The sequence below is a fragment of the Heliconius melpomene genome, chromosome 6, assembly GCF_056956725.1.
Source record: "Heliconius melpomene rosina isolate 202511_hmr_F chromosome 6, ASM5695672v1, whole genome shotgun sequence".
NCBI classification, from domain to species: domain Eukaryota; kingdom Metazoa; phylum Arthropoda; class Insecta; order Lepidoptera; family Nymphalidae; genus Heliconius; species Heliconius melpomene.
The window spans coordinates 7,702,403-7,719,287 of NC_140394.1; the positions used below are offsets into that span (position 1 = coordinate 7,702,403).

General features: G+C 32.4%; 1 protein-coding gene across 2 annotated transcripts in view; it reads right to left on the bottom strand.

The window, feature by feature from the left end:
* The window catches only part of LOC146538311 (A disintegrin and metalloproteinase with thrombospondin motifs 1-like), a 47,806-nt gene that overhangs the window by 11,269 nt on the left and 19,652 nt on the right, over positions 1-16,885 (bottom strand). The window contains exons 7-13 of one of the 2 annotated variants that reach the window (XM_085186630.1): positions 12,254-12,386; positions 7,658-7,824; positions 7,239-7,378; positions 5,089-5,207; positions 4,158-4,266; positions 3,317-3,684; positions 2,437-2,531 (exon numbers count right to left, since the gene is read on the bottom strand). In XM_085186630.1, the coding sequence (XP_085042756.1) occupies positions 2,437-2,531; positions 3,317-3,684; positions 4,158-4,266; positions 5,089-5,207; positions 7,239-7,378; positions 7,658-7,824; positions 12,254-12,386 (1,131 nt within the window). Of the gene's footprint in view, positions 1-2,436; positions 2,532-3,316; positions 3,685-4,157; positions 4,267-5,088; positions 5,208-7,238; positions 7,382-7,657; positions 7,825-12,253; positions 12,387-16,885 lie in introns of both variants that reach the window. The other variant, XM_085186629.1, reaches the window with a different exon arrangement.

The following is a 16,885-nucleotide window of genomic DNA, read 5'->3' on the forward strand; positions in this document are numbered from 1 at the left end:
TTATTTCACTTTATCTGCATGACGTCAGATTTGATATGCCGAGGGGGCTCTGAGGGTGGGATGGGAGGTAGAAGGTCAACACAAGAAAAGGGCGTGAGGGCGTCGGTGCTTTTAAAACCCTTTACATTTCACAAATCTTCAATATTTAAAGCTGGGTCAAGTGATGTCCATTATGGAAAGTATATTTTTCAATTATCTTTATACTTTGTAACGTAAGCAAGGTCGTAAGCAAGATTTATAAAAATAAGATAAAATAGTGAGGCCAGTCGTACCGTAGTCGTGTAATTGTAAGCGCGTATATTGTTAGTGCAATTCCCATTTGAAGAAATAGAAAAACGGCGTTGAGTTCCGATACTCAACACACAATGCTTTTAGAAATCGGCAGAAAGTAGGAAGCGGAGAGTCTTAACCCTCTGCCTACCCTGCTACATGTACACGCATTCTACACGCGGGATACATCGTGAAGCTCTATAAAAACATGTAATAGCAAATTTTATTTGTGTATGGTCATTTATAAATAAAATAAAATAATATTAATATAAGCTATAAATAAAATAAATTGTAAATATCGTCGATTATTAGTTAATAGGTTTACAATAATACATACAAATGTGGGTGCATGATGATAATATTCTTATTATTCAAAAATTATTCATTCCATATAAATAAGGGGAGCGATATCTACAAGAAAAATAAGAAAATTTTAATAAAAGGCAGGTGAAATATTACGCGGCCTGATCTTCAAGAGAGCGGTATCATAATATATTTGCTCAAAGTTAGTGAAGTGAAGCAAAATTCTTTCTAAATTGAACGGCACTTGTAGTATCTTATAGACGCATTGTTATACTTATTTTTTCTTAAATGACTGACTGATAAACAAATGACTTAGGCCTAATTAAAGGATTTTGTTAAGGCCACTGATGGCGCAAGGACAAGCGAGCGACTGAAAACGACACGACAACAAACGATAGGTTGTGGGCTTGATCCCACTCGAAGAAAGGAAATAAGTATTTAATATTCTCACTTCTTCTCCACAAGTAATTTGTAACGAGGCCAAGTGCGGCGTTGAATTCCGCCACTCAACACGCAAATGCCTCCAGAATTTAGCGAAAAGTGAAGAACAGTATTATTTTTGTTTCTATAAAATTCCCTAAAAGCAATTCGCATGTGCTTCGCAATCTTTCCAAACTAAGTTTATAAGAGGTATCAAGCTGATGCCCTGGGGAGGCTAAGCCGAAATTCTGGTAACAACTAAAATCTATCAAATAAGCAATATTTTCAAAGTCGAAAAAAATGTTTTAAGATTTTTTCTTATAGAATAACAAAGTTGGATATCATAAGTTTTTATTATAATATTATATCTATAGGGAATGTACAAGCTACGATATTATTTCTTAATTATTATTATTAGTTTTTTTTTAGTTTTTTACGAAGACCAGTTAAGACATCCCGTTTCAATTTCCGTCGATTTCTGCAGGTATTGTCTCGACATCAGAGGGGTGAAATGAAAATATTAAATATTTAATTTCCTCAAGTGGGAATCGAACCACCCACATCCTGATATTATTATTAATTTAATAATTACCAACTATAACCAATAGAGCTTATAGTACGACAGCTAAAAGAGCACACTTATAATAGACGATCCCGAACGGAGGTTTTAGTAGACCTTATTTATCTACATTATTCAGGTGGAAGCTGACAACAGAATAGGGTCCTTTTGGGACTAATTCACATATTTACTTTTTATGTTTACTATTGTATTTTTGGTCAGTTGTTTTAATGAGTGTAATTTATGTTTATTTATTTAAAATTCGCGTGTTATTGATAAAGTAAATAAATATATTCATGAATTCTTATTATGATAATTTATAACCATTCAATCGAGTAATTTCTGAAATAATTGTGAAATAATATATATGTAAATATAGCTGGATATTTACAATTCTTTTATAATATATTCTCTGGTAGCTGTGCGATTGAAAAACAAAAGGGTTGTTATACTTAGAATGACTGCTTATTTAACATGTTTCATTTAACTACTTTCCAATAAGCCCACTGATTATCGAAGAAAATAGATGGACATATTTATACTTGACCTTCTCTTACAAGGGTATTTTTTATAGTCCGTGCGTCTATATTATATTAAGTTAAATAGTTTTAATATATATATTTGTTATTTATTTTATTATTTAAAGGTTATATTGTATAGATATAGTAAAAAACCTCATATTATTATAAAACCGAGAGTGTCCGTCTGTCGCAATTTATATTATTTAATAAATTATTGTGTATTTGATATAATATATGAATAAGCGAGTTGGTTTCAGTGATATTCAATATTTTTCAGTGGTTTTCATTCAGTGATAATTTTTCACTTTTATCCTAATTCTAATTTTAACATTTTGCAACATATTCTTATTTATGAATCCGTACCTGTACTCCATAGGCCTGGTGCGTCCGGCGGGCGTGCTGTAGTTGACGGACATCTCGACGGCAACTGTCTCGTCCAGGGGCTGCGTTGGCACCGCCTGTATAAAACATTCATTTTTACACACAACGTAAAAATCCATTAGGTAAAGTACAAAAAAAAACCCTGTAAAAACATAGAATATAAAAAAATCAGCTTCATGCTGTATTCCGCATACAGCAGGGTAGGCAGAGACAACCTAGAGTTATGACACTCCGTTCTCCACTTTCCGTCGATTTTTTTTAGCTTTTTCTTTTCTTCGCTCTGGGACACTCTTGTGCCCCTGCGCCACGACGGCCTATATAATATAGCAGTAAGTGTAATATCAAAACAGAAATTATAATTGTATATAAATATTGACTTGAATACAGATATTATACTTTTTATATAAAAGTTTAATTTCTGCCTCATTCCGTAAGCTGTTTCTGCGAAGTGAATGAAAATAATCTAAGCATTTATTTTAGCGAAGCCACAATTTAAAGTTTATTTTGTTACAAACTTCCGAGCATTCCGAGCAAGTAAATCATTTCATAAATTAAACAAATATTTATATTTTAATAGTCCTTTAATTAACTTAGGGAAGTTGAATGGTTATGATAAAAATGTGGGAATATTTTCAAAAATTATAAAGATTATATATATTAATGTTAGATTCAAAAGTGCTTATAAAGTTTATTTGAATAAAGAATATTTTGAATTTGAATTTGAATTAATATTTTTTTTAAATCATAAGTTATTACAATAAAACTGTAATATCGAAATACTTTAAGGAACGGAGAGCTTTAACACTAGGTTCCTTCTGCCTAACCTGCTATGTGTGGGATAGAGCGTAACGTAAAAGCTTACCATAATCATGACATCAGTCTGTAGTCTCGAAACCGCCGAAATATACACCTCCGTGTCTGTTTGCTTCCAACGCAATATACTCCCTGCTGCCACCACCTCACCTTCTAGACCGAAACCCTCTTCCTCCTTTATATCAATCACATTGCTATCAACTTCTATAATCCTGAGATTTTCTGGTACATTCGGATCATATTTTAAGTAGTTATCCTGGTGATTGTCTAATTCGAAGTGCTTCGAATGATATTTCAGTTCCAAAATTGGTCTGTTTCGACGGCGTTCCCGTATTGCAATGTTTATTGGCACTGGTGTGGAGATGTGCACGGAAAGTTGGTTTGCCTCGTGTGGTATGACTGTGAGACGCGTCCATCCTGTTATTGTGGAAATAAAATACGTTGTTTATAAAATGTATATAATTAAATATATTTATAGTTAAAATTCAACTTACATGAAAGTACACCAGTAAAATGTTTATTATTCATTTAATTACTATTGTGTAGAAATTTAGCAAGAATACTCACTTAAACAATTTTAAATCGTTCCAACAAAACACTCCGTTCTACGTTTTACATCCTTAGATTGACTATTCATAGATATTCAGGGATAGTTGATCAAAGTTTTGGCCCACATTCGAGACATTTTATGTTAAATCAATTAAAAAAGCAGCTCTTTGTCTTATCAGAGCAAAAATATAAAAAAGTGAATTACTCCAAATTGGGATCGAAACAACCAGCGCTTTTACACTTAGGTCTTAGATGTTGAAAATAGAATAAAATATGATCATAAAAGGATATTTCTGCCCATTTAATTTCTAGGTTATTTATTATATGAATATAGGTAGTACCTTTGTTGAGCTGACGCGTGTATATATGAGTGTTATTGTTACAGTAGCCATCATGACACCAGTTGCAGATTGGGTCGGTTCCATTGCATTGTCCTTTAACACACGTGCCCTGCAACATAATTTTTATTTGTAAAATAAAATTAGCTTCACGCTGAATTCCGGGGGTACACAACAGGGGAGGCAGAGGGAACCTAGTGTTAACACACTTTATTCCCCATTTTCAGCCGAATTCTGGAGGGCGGAACTCAACGCCGCGCTTTGTCTCGACGTCAGAGAGAAGAAATGAAAATATTCATTGAAATAAATAGGTAATTCTTTTCCTCAATGGAAATTGAACCCACAATTAGTCACCTTTACAATGACACTTTGTGCCCCTGGGCCACGACTGGCCTTTTTTTTATTTGTATTACTTAGTTATCTGATAGGGAAATATTTATAGAATCTTGTCTCGTCAAGAACTTCGATGATGTAACTATGCTGGGAATAGTTTATGTAACAATTTATAGGAAACTCGTACTAAGTAATATAATTTCTAAACTATGAACTATAAATGTTACAGTTCTTAACATAATTTCTTCGGTATTCACGAAGAAGGTCGAAGGGCGCATCGAATAGATGCCAAGGGTGTATAATCAAAATTTATACACGTTTTATTTCTTTCTTTCTCATCATGCATGATCCTGGCTGCCACCGACCTCAAGAAAGTAATGAGGTCTTGTACCGAATTAGGTAGATATATCTATTTACTCTTGATTTTCGTTTTCCTTTAAAGAGGAAGTATGTTAATACTTTAGAAATATATTTTTTTCTTTATCAGTCTAAACTTTTGTTATTCTAAGCATTTTTTGTATAAAAAACATCATCTTTATGAAATTATTAAAAAAATATACGAGCTCACAAAATAAAAGAAATTATATATCGATATTCATACCTGATAACAAACATCATAAGGTCGCTCATAGCTGCATGACGTCCCATCTGGTAATGGACCAAAGCTGGTAGAATTTCCGCCTCCATAGTCAACGCACCATATTTCACAATTCTTGGATTCTTTGAAAAAGAAATATACACATTTAACTATATATATTACAGCTTCTTGGTAATCTTTTAACAGAAAAATAAAGTGTGATTGTGGGTTTAAATTCACTCTGGTGAACTTTATTAAAATATTGTGTTCTCTTGATCTGGCTAAACAAAGGCCCTGTCAATTTAAATACGTTTATTATATGTAAATGAAAAATAATTTTAAAAAATATTCAGTTTTTAAATGATAATTGCGAAAGGATATAAAAAAAGAGCCAAAAGCTTTTCCAGACATATATTTTATAACCCCCGACTCAATAATAGAAGTATAATACGTTTGACAGCATTTCTGTGTGTGTGTATGTGTGTGGCACCATACCTCCTGAATGAATAAACCGATTTGAGTGCTATTGTTTCAATCGAAAGCCATCATTGAGGTGGTTCTTAGCTATGTTTTACGAAAATTGGATAAAAAGCTTAAGAGCTACACACACTTGGCCAAGACGTAGCTATTTTGTAGAGATTTGTGACATTTTTTAGTTGTTTCATTAATATTCATTAAATATCTTAATCTATCTTTTATTATTTTCACTAATCTTTCGCATTTTGAAGTAAGACAAAAAAAATCTTGAATTGTTCTACTCTTCAAGCAGAGGTCATCATAATTATTATTACCAATTATTGCTAAGTAACAACACAAAAAATGTTTGCCTTTGTTATTTAAAAGTATTTTACTATAACAGCATTTAGCATTTAACATAATATTTATGAGGCTGTATAATTTCCTCGAATGTCTTCTTAGAATAATAAATAATGAAATTCAACAAGGCTCCGAGTCCTAATCTCCTGAGTGGCGGAGTGGCGGTACGGGGGATGGACGTAATAATTATTATCAAAGCGAGCAATTTTCAAATAGAAACACTTGTTCAAACTTATTAATTATAATTAATGAATTATAATATTTTATTCTATTATAATGACAACAGTTAATTATTTTTCTTCCGACCGCAGAAATAAACTTAATTAATTCCCCCGAGTAGGTTCGGAAGCCACTCGCTCGTTCGGTTACAATCAAACGTTATCCGTCAGCCCCACTCAATTAAAAAAACATAACAATAGAAAGGTAACATCCGTAATTGTTTCTTTTGATATATAAATAATTATATATAATTTATATATTTTGAATAAATAGTCCGTAAAGTCCGTAAAGGATTTATGTCTTTTACGAGCGTTTCGTGAGTTTAACAAAAAATGTCAATATTATTATCCAGATAGTACATACTACCAGACTGAGAAGGCAGTTGAACTTTATGGACAAAAAGTAATTTGGCGGATTTACATGTCCCTAATAAATTAATATATGATTAAAATTGAGAACAGAGTGTTTTAACACTAGGTTCACTCTGTCTACCCTGCCGTGTTTGGGTTACAGCGAGAAGCTGATTTTATTATTAAAATTGCGAAAATACACTCGCTTATTATAGGATTTGCTTTAAAACCGATAATAAGCCAATTGATTTATATGCATTTCTAGGCTGGCGATGACAATTTGAATTAATGCCTCCGCAGGTCATGCCTAATTAATGGCGAGTTAATGCTAAGGAATAACAATAGGAATGTTACATACATACACATACATAAATATATACGTGAGTAATTGTAATGGTGGTGTATATTCTTATGTATAAATATTACAAGTTATCGACAAATTAACATATATTTTGGAGGCATGACTGTAACGTGACGGTTGTGGGTTCAATCCCCACTTGAGGGAATGAATTATTATTTATTAATATTTTCATTTCTTCGCTTTGGCATCAAGGTAAAAAACCAGGTGTTGAATTTCGCCACTCCTATAAAACGAGATAAAAGTATATATTTAAATAATATATAAAAAGAATATATTTAAATGCATCCCTGCATTACAATTTTCCAATATATTTTAATCCATTACTATACAATAAATATAGTTCAGTACACTGTGAAGACTGTAATGCTTCTACATTTTTAAGCCCACAAAAGAGCTTCTGAAGAAAAAGAGTAAAAAACAAAACCTGCCTTCGTGACGTAGGTAAGGTATTAGGTGGCTGGCGCGGCGGTGGCAGGCGTCGGCGCGGGGGTCGCGGGTAGCGCAAGGGGAGCCCGACCAGCACGTAGCTGCCTGTGAACCGGCACCCTCGCATGCGCTGTCCTGTGCACTTCTGAGGATTTGTACTGTTAGTTTTGTATTTCTTTGTCATATTTGATACTTTATATGAGGGAGAAAGTTAGAGGTATTTAATATTTTTTTACCTAATTTTAAGACAAGTCTTTTCTCCATTTTCCGCCAATTTCATTGCGTGTCAAGAAGCGAATAATGAAGACAATATAAATGAAGTATTTATTATACCTCCAAGTGGGAATCGAACCCACAACCGTCGCGTTACTCAAAAAGTATTATATAATTTGACAAAATTTATAATAAACGTAATTATTACCCAGCATGTCTACAATGTCTGACACGTGTACGTAGCCCATATCCACATTCAGCACTGCACTTGCTCCACTCGCTCCATTCTCCCCATTTAGCTGGTTTTTGTTGTACAATTTCTTTATTTTCAGGAGCATGACCAGGCATCGGCTCACAGACGCGATCAACACACCACTAGATAGACAAATTTATACATTTTTTAGTTTTATTTTATATCCTTCATATAACAAAGGGTAGGGTAACCCTTCTCTCTCTATTCATTTCTCTGCTCTGGTATATTAATAGGTCATGGTGGGAATCGAATCCATAACCATCGCGATGACAATCAAGCATTATAGAAATTTATATACATTGATATAAAATATTTTTAATATAGTATATTACACTTAAGTTTGTATTTACGCGGTATTCATATAAGGTTAGCGAATTTGAAGGACGCTTTCATAAAACAATTCTCTAGCTTCAGTAAACATTGCGAGTACTAGGAACTTGAAATGAAAAACTCTTATTTTCTTAGTAACTCACCGCAGATGTTTTCATTTTAAAAAGATTAAACTCGGTCTTTGCAGAATAAATTTTAAGATTTTGTTTTTCAACATTGTATTAAATTTCTTACCCCGAACTTCATAAGCCTTTCTTTTAAAACATTTCTGTATAATACGATTTGTAATGGTACTGCCATTGTTATGACTGGTTTCCAATAAAGAATAAATAGCTAAGAAACCAAAAGAAAATACCAACCTTATATTATATAATAAATAAAAATATTAATCTGGATAGTAATGTCTGTTTCTAAAGTAGATATATAGTTAAATCATTTATTAAAATATCTACGTCCACCTTTTCAATGAGTAACTTTGAAAAAGGTTACCAACAATATTAGATATTCCAAAAGAAGCTGACCTTTGGCCGCAAGCCAGAAAACAAAGACAGAACAAAGAGACACGCACCTAATGAAGTCATAAAATTAACGTCTTCACCGTGACTATACAAAAACCTTCAAATATTACGAGGATGATGCCAAAAACAACAAAGTTGATCGGCAAGGTCGCTTAGGAAGTCTTACTTTGTTTATATATTTGATTTCACAACTCTATTAAAAATGAAATCATCAATTGTGCCTAGGATTGAGGCCAGTCGGAAAAGCGGAAAAGAGTGTCTAAACACTAGGTTCCCTCTGCCTACCCTGCTGTGTGCGGACACTATTAAGCATTAAATCATCAATTGTGCTTGTATGAACAACCATACAAACAGAGACATAGATATAAATTTCATTCATTTCGTTATCCGCAGCCGAGCATATGGGAACTGGAAACATATTCATAAAAGGTTTTATTCCATTAATGCGCGCTCACGGGCGCTAAAAATCGTTGATGGAATCTCAAACAATATGCACATTTTGCACGAGCGCCGACCGTTGTAATCGATTGTGCAGTCGTTAGTGTGTGGGACTCGTAGAAATTATTTTATTCATTCAGTGGTTGGGATGAATGTAACTAATTTCGATGATTTTGAGTTTAAATCCTGGTAGAAGGATTCATCTTATGTAAAATTTGTCAATTAAAGTTATATATAGAACATTTTTCATCAATTGCAAGGTAATCTAATTAGAGGCTAGGAAATAAAACAGCTATTTATTAAGCAAAATATCGTAAACAGTTCTTAGCTTGTAGTTTTCATTAATTTTGGTAAGAAAAAGAAAGAAGAAAGGTATTCTTTATTACATAAAAATGATAGGATATATTTCGGTCGTTATTGGCAAAAGAGAATAGAGAGAAACAAGCTAGGACAACCAAGAAGAACTATTGCGATTCTTAAGAGTGATTGTCGTTAAATTCTATTGACGTTGTTTGGACCTTTGATTTTTCAATCGTTTATAAGGTAAGCCACAATTAACAATTTATTAATAAAAAATTTCAGCAGTTACAATTGGTCAATTAGTAATTGAATAAATTACTAATTATAATAAGAATCAATAATATGAAACTATATTGTGTTTTTTATTGCCCCTTAATTTTAATATGCATAGATAGAATACTAGGTCATAGGAAATACTCGGCTTTGGAATAACAAAGTGCAGATTCTGTTCGTACGATGAACATACATACATAACATAAATTATGTATTATCTTGTACTATAGCTTGCTCATACTAGTCGATAGAATAGTAATGAAAATTCATTAAATTTATAAGAACAAATAAAAAAAATTAATAATATTTATTTCTTTATAATACATAATTGTGCTGTATTAAATAATAAAAAAACTAAAATTTTAAAATTAAATTTATGAGCTTTAGTTCGGTTTACTTAGAAGTTATTTAAAACCTTACAGGTAGATTGATAAAGCATGTAACAACGTTTTAAATATATACTTATTGAATAAAACTTAGGCTCGTAATGTAGCTAGTGGTTAGAACATTTTATCGTTGTGGCCGTAAGCCTTTTATCGTTGAGCCTAAAATATATAGACTTTTAGATTTAACAGTTTAGAGTTTCAGTGTGTAATGAAAATTTAATTTGCAACCCATCCATTTTTTTCTGACTGTTAAGGAATGGTTATATAATAAGCCATCATAAGAAAATCCTATATGATATTTGCCATCAGAAGGTTTTATAGTAGCTGAAATCTCGTCGAACGTTGATATCACTCGAAGCTCTTCCAAAGAAAAGCGCGCGTCTATCTTTTTCTCCATTATAACTGTTGACAGTCGTTAGTTATAATAAAAGAAAGATAGAGAGAGGACGATCTGCCTAATATTTTAAGGCATTGCGTGTTGAGAGGCAGAACTCAACACTGGGTTTTTTGCCTTGGTTCTAGAGCGAAGAAATTAAAACATAAATAAATAATTATTAATTTCCCTGAGTGGGGAACCCACAACCGTCGCGCTAGAGTCACACCAGCTATGTATACGTATATATATACAAAATTGTGCATCTTGCGAAATACAGCCTGTGCTATTTCGTGGCACTGACTGTGAACTGAATTGAAACTAATTACAAACTACTTCTAAATACCAACAAATTCGTTGTTGACGCTAATTTGGGAGTTCCCCGAAAACAAACAAAGCAATGTTAATAAATGAAAATTGTAAACACAATGAAGAGCTTATTCGTTTGTTTTATTTACATCTGAATTGCAAGTATAGTGGAAAACGGGAACAATATGAACTATTAATGAGTACATTTTATTGTATATGTAAAAGCAGTCTATATAATATGTATATATAAAAAAATGTAACTGACTGCTGTCTATATATGGAAGATATACGACAAAAATGATTATTGAGGGCATTTATTAAAGTAACAGAACCTAATACAAACAATTGTCATTATTGTACTTTGGCAAACTTCCCACAACATTTAGCGTAAATTGCTGAAAACATAATTAATTCACTAAAATGAATGAAATTTCAATTTCCTATATATGGAATTATTTTGTCTAAAATTATAATGCTACAATGTAATTCAAGGTAAAGGGCGAAGCTGCACGAGGGCCGCTAGTCTAGTATGTACATACATGTATACTCGTAAAGCTAAAAAATAACGATTTATCGCACCCATTATTGCGGAATTTACTGGAATTCTTTGTCCTTGTAAAGAACTAGAACAATAACTAAGTCAAAAACATTACTCCAAGTATAGTTTAAATCTAGAACGATGATACATTATTAGATACATATGTACGCGCTAACTGCGCCTCGAAGACCTTAGATTATTATATCAACGTTATTAGAAACAGTTTGCACGTGCCGTCCACTTTTAGTGGCTAAAAATAAATAATATACTCTATTGCAAAGATTGTACATTTGCATAAAATAGATAAAAATAAATCAGCTTCACGATGTATACCGCACACAGCAGCGTATGCAGAAGGAACCTTGTGTTAAAACAGTCCGTTCCCCACTTTCTATTCAATTCAGGAGACATTGCGTGTTGAGTGGCAGAACTCAACACCGCGCTTTGTCTCGACACCAGAGCGAAGAAATGGAAATATAAACTTTATTTTGATATTGATTTACATTAGTAACGGAAAATCTCTAGGACTTAAGGTCGAAGACAATGGTTGAAATTTATCTCATCCCTAAATCAGGTTCTTTTGTAAGTTCTTTACTTCAGTTTTATATGTAGCCGTAAAAAGTAAGGATTTTTACGATCCTTTCACTATTACTTTCGGGATTGTAAGTGATATTATACATTTTAGTTCTTCTATATTTGAACTTATATTTTTGAAAATGTATAATTAATGTTAATATTAGGCATAATTTTCTTTCTATACTTGATTCTTATATTAAAGGAGACAGTTTTTAACTATTCAAAAAAAGGTTATCGTGGCCAAGGGGCACAAAGATGTAATTGTAACGCGACGGTTGTGGGTTTGATCCCCGCTCCAGAGAATTAATTATTATTTATTATTTTTACCACTTCTTTGCCCTGGCACGAAGGCGTTAAGTTCCGCAACTCAACACGGAATACTTCGAAAAATTTAGCGGAAAGTGGGGTACGGACTTAACACTAGGTTCCCTCTGCCTACCTGACTGAGTGTGGGATACAGCGTGAAGTTGATTTAATTATTTTTTTTTACTTATAAATTTAAATACTTACATGGTTATTTCCACACGGTGTTCCCTCCATAGGCGGTGCCCGCTTGGACCGGCACACGTGTGGCATGGATCTATGCGCACACCACAGCCGGGCGCACGCTGACCGCACTTTTACCGACTTGCATACCGAGAATCTGAGGAATAATATTGCATAAATATTTTACATGTGATTCATAAGTGCAATTGGAATGCGAAACACATGTATACTTAAATTTTGTTTAGATTTGTTGTTGCTTAGAAGCTATTATTTTTGTAGTTTCACGCACATAGCATGATAGACAGAGGGAACCTACTGTTAAAACATTCCGTCCCATTCCGTTTCCACCCAAAGTCTGGAGGCATTGCGTGTAGAGTGGTAGTACTTAACACCGTGCTCTGCCGCGTTACCAGAGCGATGTAACGAAAATTTTTAATATTTCATTCCCTCCAGTGGGAATCGAATCCACAACTTGTCACGTTTAGTAACACGCTAGTGTCTGTACCATAACTAGCTTCAAGTAGCAGATTTACTATGAATATTACTTTTTATAAAGAGTAAAAAACGGTTCCTGAAAGGATTTATGGAAATAAAAAATGGTATATTATTATTACAATTATTATTTAGTACGTCCGACATCCATTACTAGGACTTCCACCAGTGAAACTTCCACTCACTGGGCCTCTGTTCCAACTGTTGCAAAATAAATAGTAAACATAATTTATAATAGTACTTGAGATAGAATAGAATTAGTAGATAACTATCTAGTTGTACAGAAATCACCTTTTAAGATTCGTCTACTATACGTATAATAATTTGTATTATACGTTTTTGTATCATTCATTGTTTGTATTATCCAGTTATTGCGGATACTTTAACAATAATAGTTGGAAGACTTACATGAGAAGTAAAACTATATTTTTTCAAAAAAAACGACTTTCCTATTGGATAAATAAGACAGGCCGAATACAATTTAAGCGAAACAGAGAAAACTACTAAATCAATAGTCTCTTCTATCTTTTGTTCGTAATAATTGGGAACATGTTCGAGGTAAACGAGAAATTTCTGTAACATATTGTAACTTTACAACTAAGAAAGTTTTCAATGTGGGTAAAGGGACCGACATCGACCGTATGTGTGTAGTGGGTACTATTAACGGAAACTGAAGAGTACCTAATGTACTTTAATATAGAATTTACTAGTATAAAATGATATTATAGTTAAATTACCCTGTCTGTCTATGACATTCCAAATGTGCCAGTTCAGCACGTATCACTTCGCCAATGTAAAAGTTTCTAATATAATATTTTTCACTAATTTTTCATACCAATATACACATAAATAAACAAAACCGGTTTTGAATATAGTAATAATTTTTTTGAATATAGTAATAAATTCAAAACTGAATATAGTAACAAATTTTAAACTTTACTGTTTTGGTTTAATGGCCAATGCCCTTGTCTGACCAAGAGGTCGCGACTTTGATAGAAGAAGTACTATCTCATTTTGTAAAGTATTAAAAGAACAGTTTCTATATGATTTATTGCGGTAATTTATAAAAAAATAAACAAATAAAATTAATTCCAAATTCTTGTTTTTGTCTAATATCTTGTCTTTGTCTATAATAAAGAAAGACTAACCTATATATGAAAATTATAAAACTTCAATCCATAATAAATGCAACTCGCTACTCGAATAGCATCTGTTGCACTGTGATACCATTGATGCTCCTTTGTTTCAAAACTGACTACAGTATTCATTTTCCGCTTGTATATAAAAACAATAACTCCCATATTATTTTTCTTATTTTTCAATAGTTAATATTAACTGGCCTCACATTTTAATTATCTTTTTGTATACGAAAAATATAAAATAGTATAATAGGGCGTAGGGCACAAGGGTGTAACTGTAACGCGATGGTTGTGGATTCAATCCCTTTTTGCAGGAATAAATTATTATTTATTAATATTTTTATTTCTTCGCTCTGGCACCAAGGCAAAAGCCCAGCATTGAGTTCTGCCACTCAACACGCAATGCCTCGAAAACATCGACGGAAAGTGAGGAACGGAGTATCTTAACACTAGGTTCCCTCTGCCTACCCTGCTGTTGCTATATGCGGGATACAGCGTGAAGCTGATATATTTTATAAAGTACTTTCTTATATCCCAAAAAAGATCAATAACAAAAGCCAATTATATATACGCACTCAATCAAAAGATCAAATGCTTAGCCGTATAAATCACGAGTCCGTTATCGGAGTGCGGAGTTATCGCAGACAGCGTAGCGGCATCTGTTTTATATCACCCTATACGCTTTACGGTGGCTGGATTCGTTTATTCAATATTGGTACGATAAAATTAGGATTATGAGGAATGTTTCAGCATAGATATAGCCAAGTTATTTGGTGTATTTTGTTATATATTTACAAATATCGTTTATATGCGTTTACGATAAGAAATATGTAAAATCTAAATCAAAATCCGTTTGCTATGTCAATTTGATATGGGAGGCCGTCGTTGCGTAGCAGCATAGCGTCTAACTGGAAGCGCTTCGGTTGTGGGTTCGATTCCCTTTCATGGGGAATGGATTATTTTCATTCGTTCGTTCGTTTCGTTGATTTTCACCACTCAACCCGCAATGTTTAGATGAATTGAACGGAAAGTGAGAAGACACTCTGTCTAACTGCGTCTTAACTCTAGGCTTGCTAAGAACTTTCAACTATTTAATAAAACTTATGAATATCTTTTAAAATAACACATATATAAAAATCGTTAAGACGTGTTAATACAAGCCTCAAGTAAACAATAAGTAGTAAGCAATCACTAGGTGTGCAGAACTTAAACACTAAGTGGAGAACTTAAACAGAAAGGTACAAGCATGAACTAAAAGCTTCTCTGGCTTCACTATATATTGCCGCAACTTATGCATAACTTTATATTTATCTAATTAATTTAGTATATAAAAACATAAAATACAAAATATATAATATTTGTATTACATTATTATTGATTGTTTTGATCTGTATTAGAAAGCTTCTCGCTGTATTCCACATTAGGGAGCCTAGTGTTAAAACTCTCCGCTCCCCATTTTCGCAGTTCAGTGACAGAGCCCAACTCAACGCTGCGCCACAGGGAAGAAATAAAAATATTAAATATTTAATTTCCTCCAGTGGGAATCGAACCTGCAACCTGTCGCAGTTACACTCATACGGTTGTGCCATGAATGGCGTCGACAATTTTATGAATTTGAAATAAAATTGTTTGTATTTTTTCCATCTGTAACTTTTTTGGGAATACAACTCGCTGTCTTTGCCATTATATATTTACAGTAAATAGATACTTACAATACAATATAATTACAATATTTAAAATTTTACATAACAAAATGTATATATGTTGTTAATAAAATAGTATTCAACAAGAAACACTCAGAGAATCTCTGATGTGATAAAGGATGAAGCAAATAATATTAGACCTTAAGAGACCCGTCTGATAATTGAAAAAGTGAACAATGATTGCAGATGACACCATTTTTGCCACAGAATTTCAACATTTATTGAGCTTGGCTGACAATTCAAGATTGAGTTTACTTTTTATATAAATTATTTATATTTTTTTAAGCATGAAAAAGGCGGTCAAGTGCGAGTTTGAATCGCCCACTGAGGGTTCCGTAACAATTTCAGGATGTCAGGTGAAAAGAAAGGGCAGTTTATAAAAGTTGACAAACTTAAGTTTGCACCTGAAATGCATCAAAAAGAATGCATATACCTATGCTCGTAGCTTTTGATAAAAATATCAATTGTAAATTTTACTATTTATATATTATTTTATAATTGAGTTGACTTTGAAGCTTGATTTTTTCTAAAATACCTAAATATTAAATATTAACTTAACTTCATGGGATCTCGAAATAAATGGTCTTGACACACGGACAGACGACAAAATAAAAGGAAGGTTTTTATTTTTTTAAGATACGGAACAACTATAATTTTAATCTAAAACTTTTTGATTATAATTTCTTATGAAAAGAAAGATTTCTCAATATTTTTGACATTAAATTCATTTGGACTTTGAATAGTTACTCTGTAAGCCTAGCTTTGAAATTGATTGGATCCTCCGTAAACCGATTATTGGAAAATCGTCAATGTTCGTCGATGTTCCCTTATATTATCACTTTTTGGTTTGAAAACTGAAATATATGTGAATATATATATATGGTTTTAAATAAATCTTATTGCTCTGCTATTTATTATGTAAACATGTTAGATCTTTTATAATTATAATTAGAGTAATATAAATATTATAATATGGTAAAATGGAAATTATGACATATCTCAGTTAAATATGTTAAGTTAAAAAGTTACTTAATGATGTAGTATATATTTAGATTTTTCTTATTTGTTCCAAAAATTTCCACTTTTCCATAATTAAATAAATTTATTTAGTTATATAAACAAATTTTATTTACTTTTAAAAATATATACAAAAAAATCAACAACCCATTAAGATTTAAATGCAGATAAGTGAAATGAAATTTAAATCCTTTCATAAAATGTTCAATATGATTGCAGTAACGACATTCAGATTGAAAATAATTTTTCTTCATAAATTATTTCTGACAACGGCTGCCCGACTGCGACCCTGTGATTTCATTAAT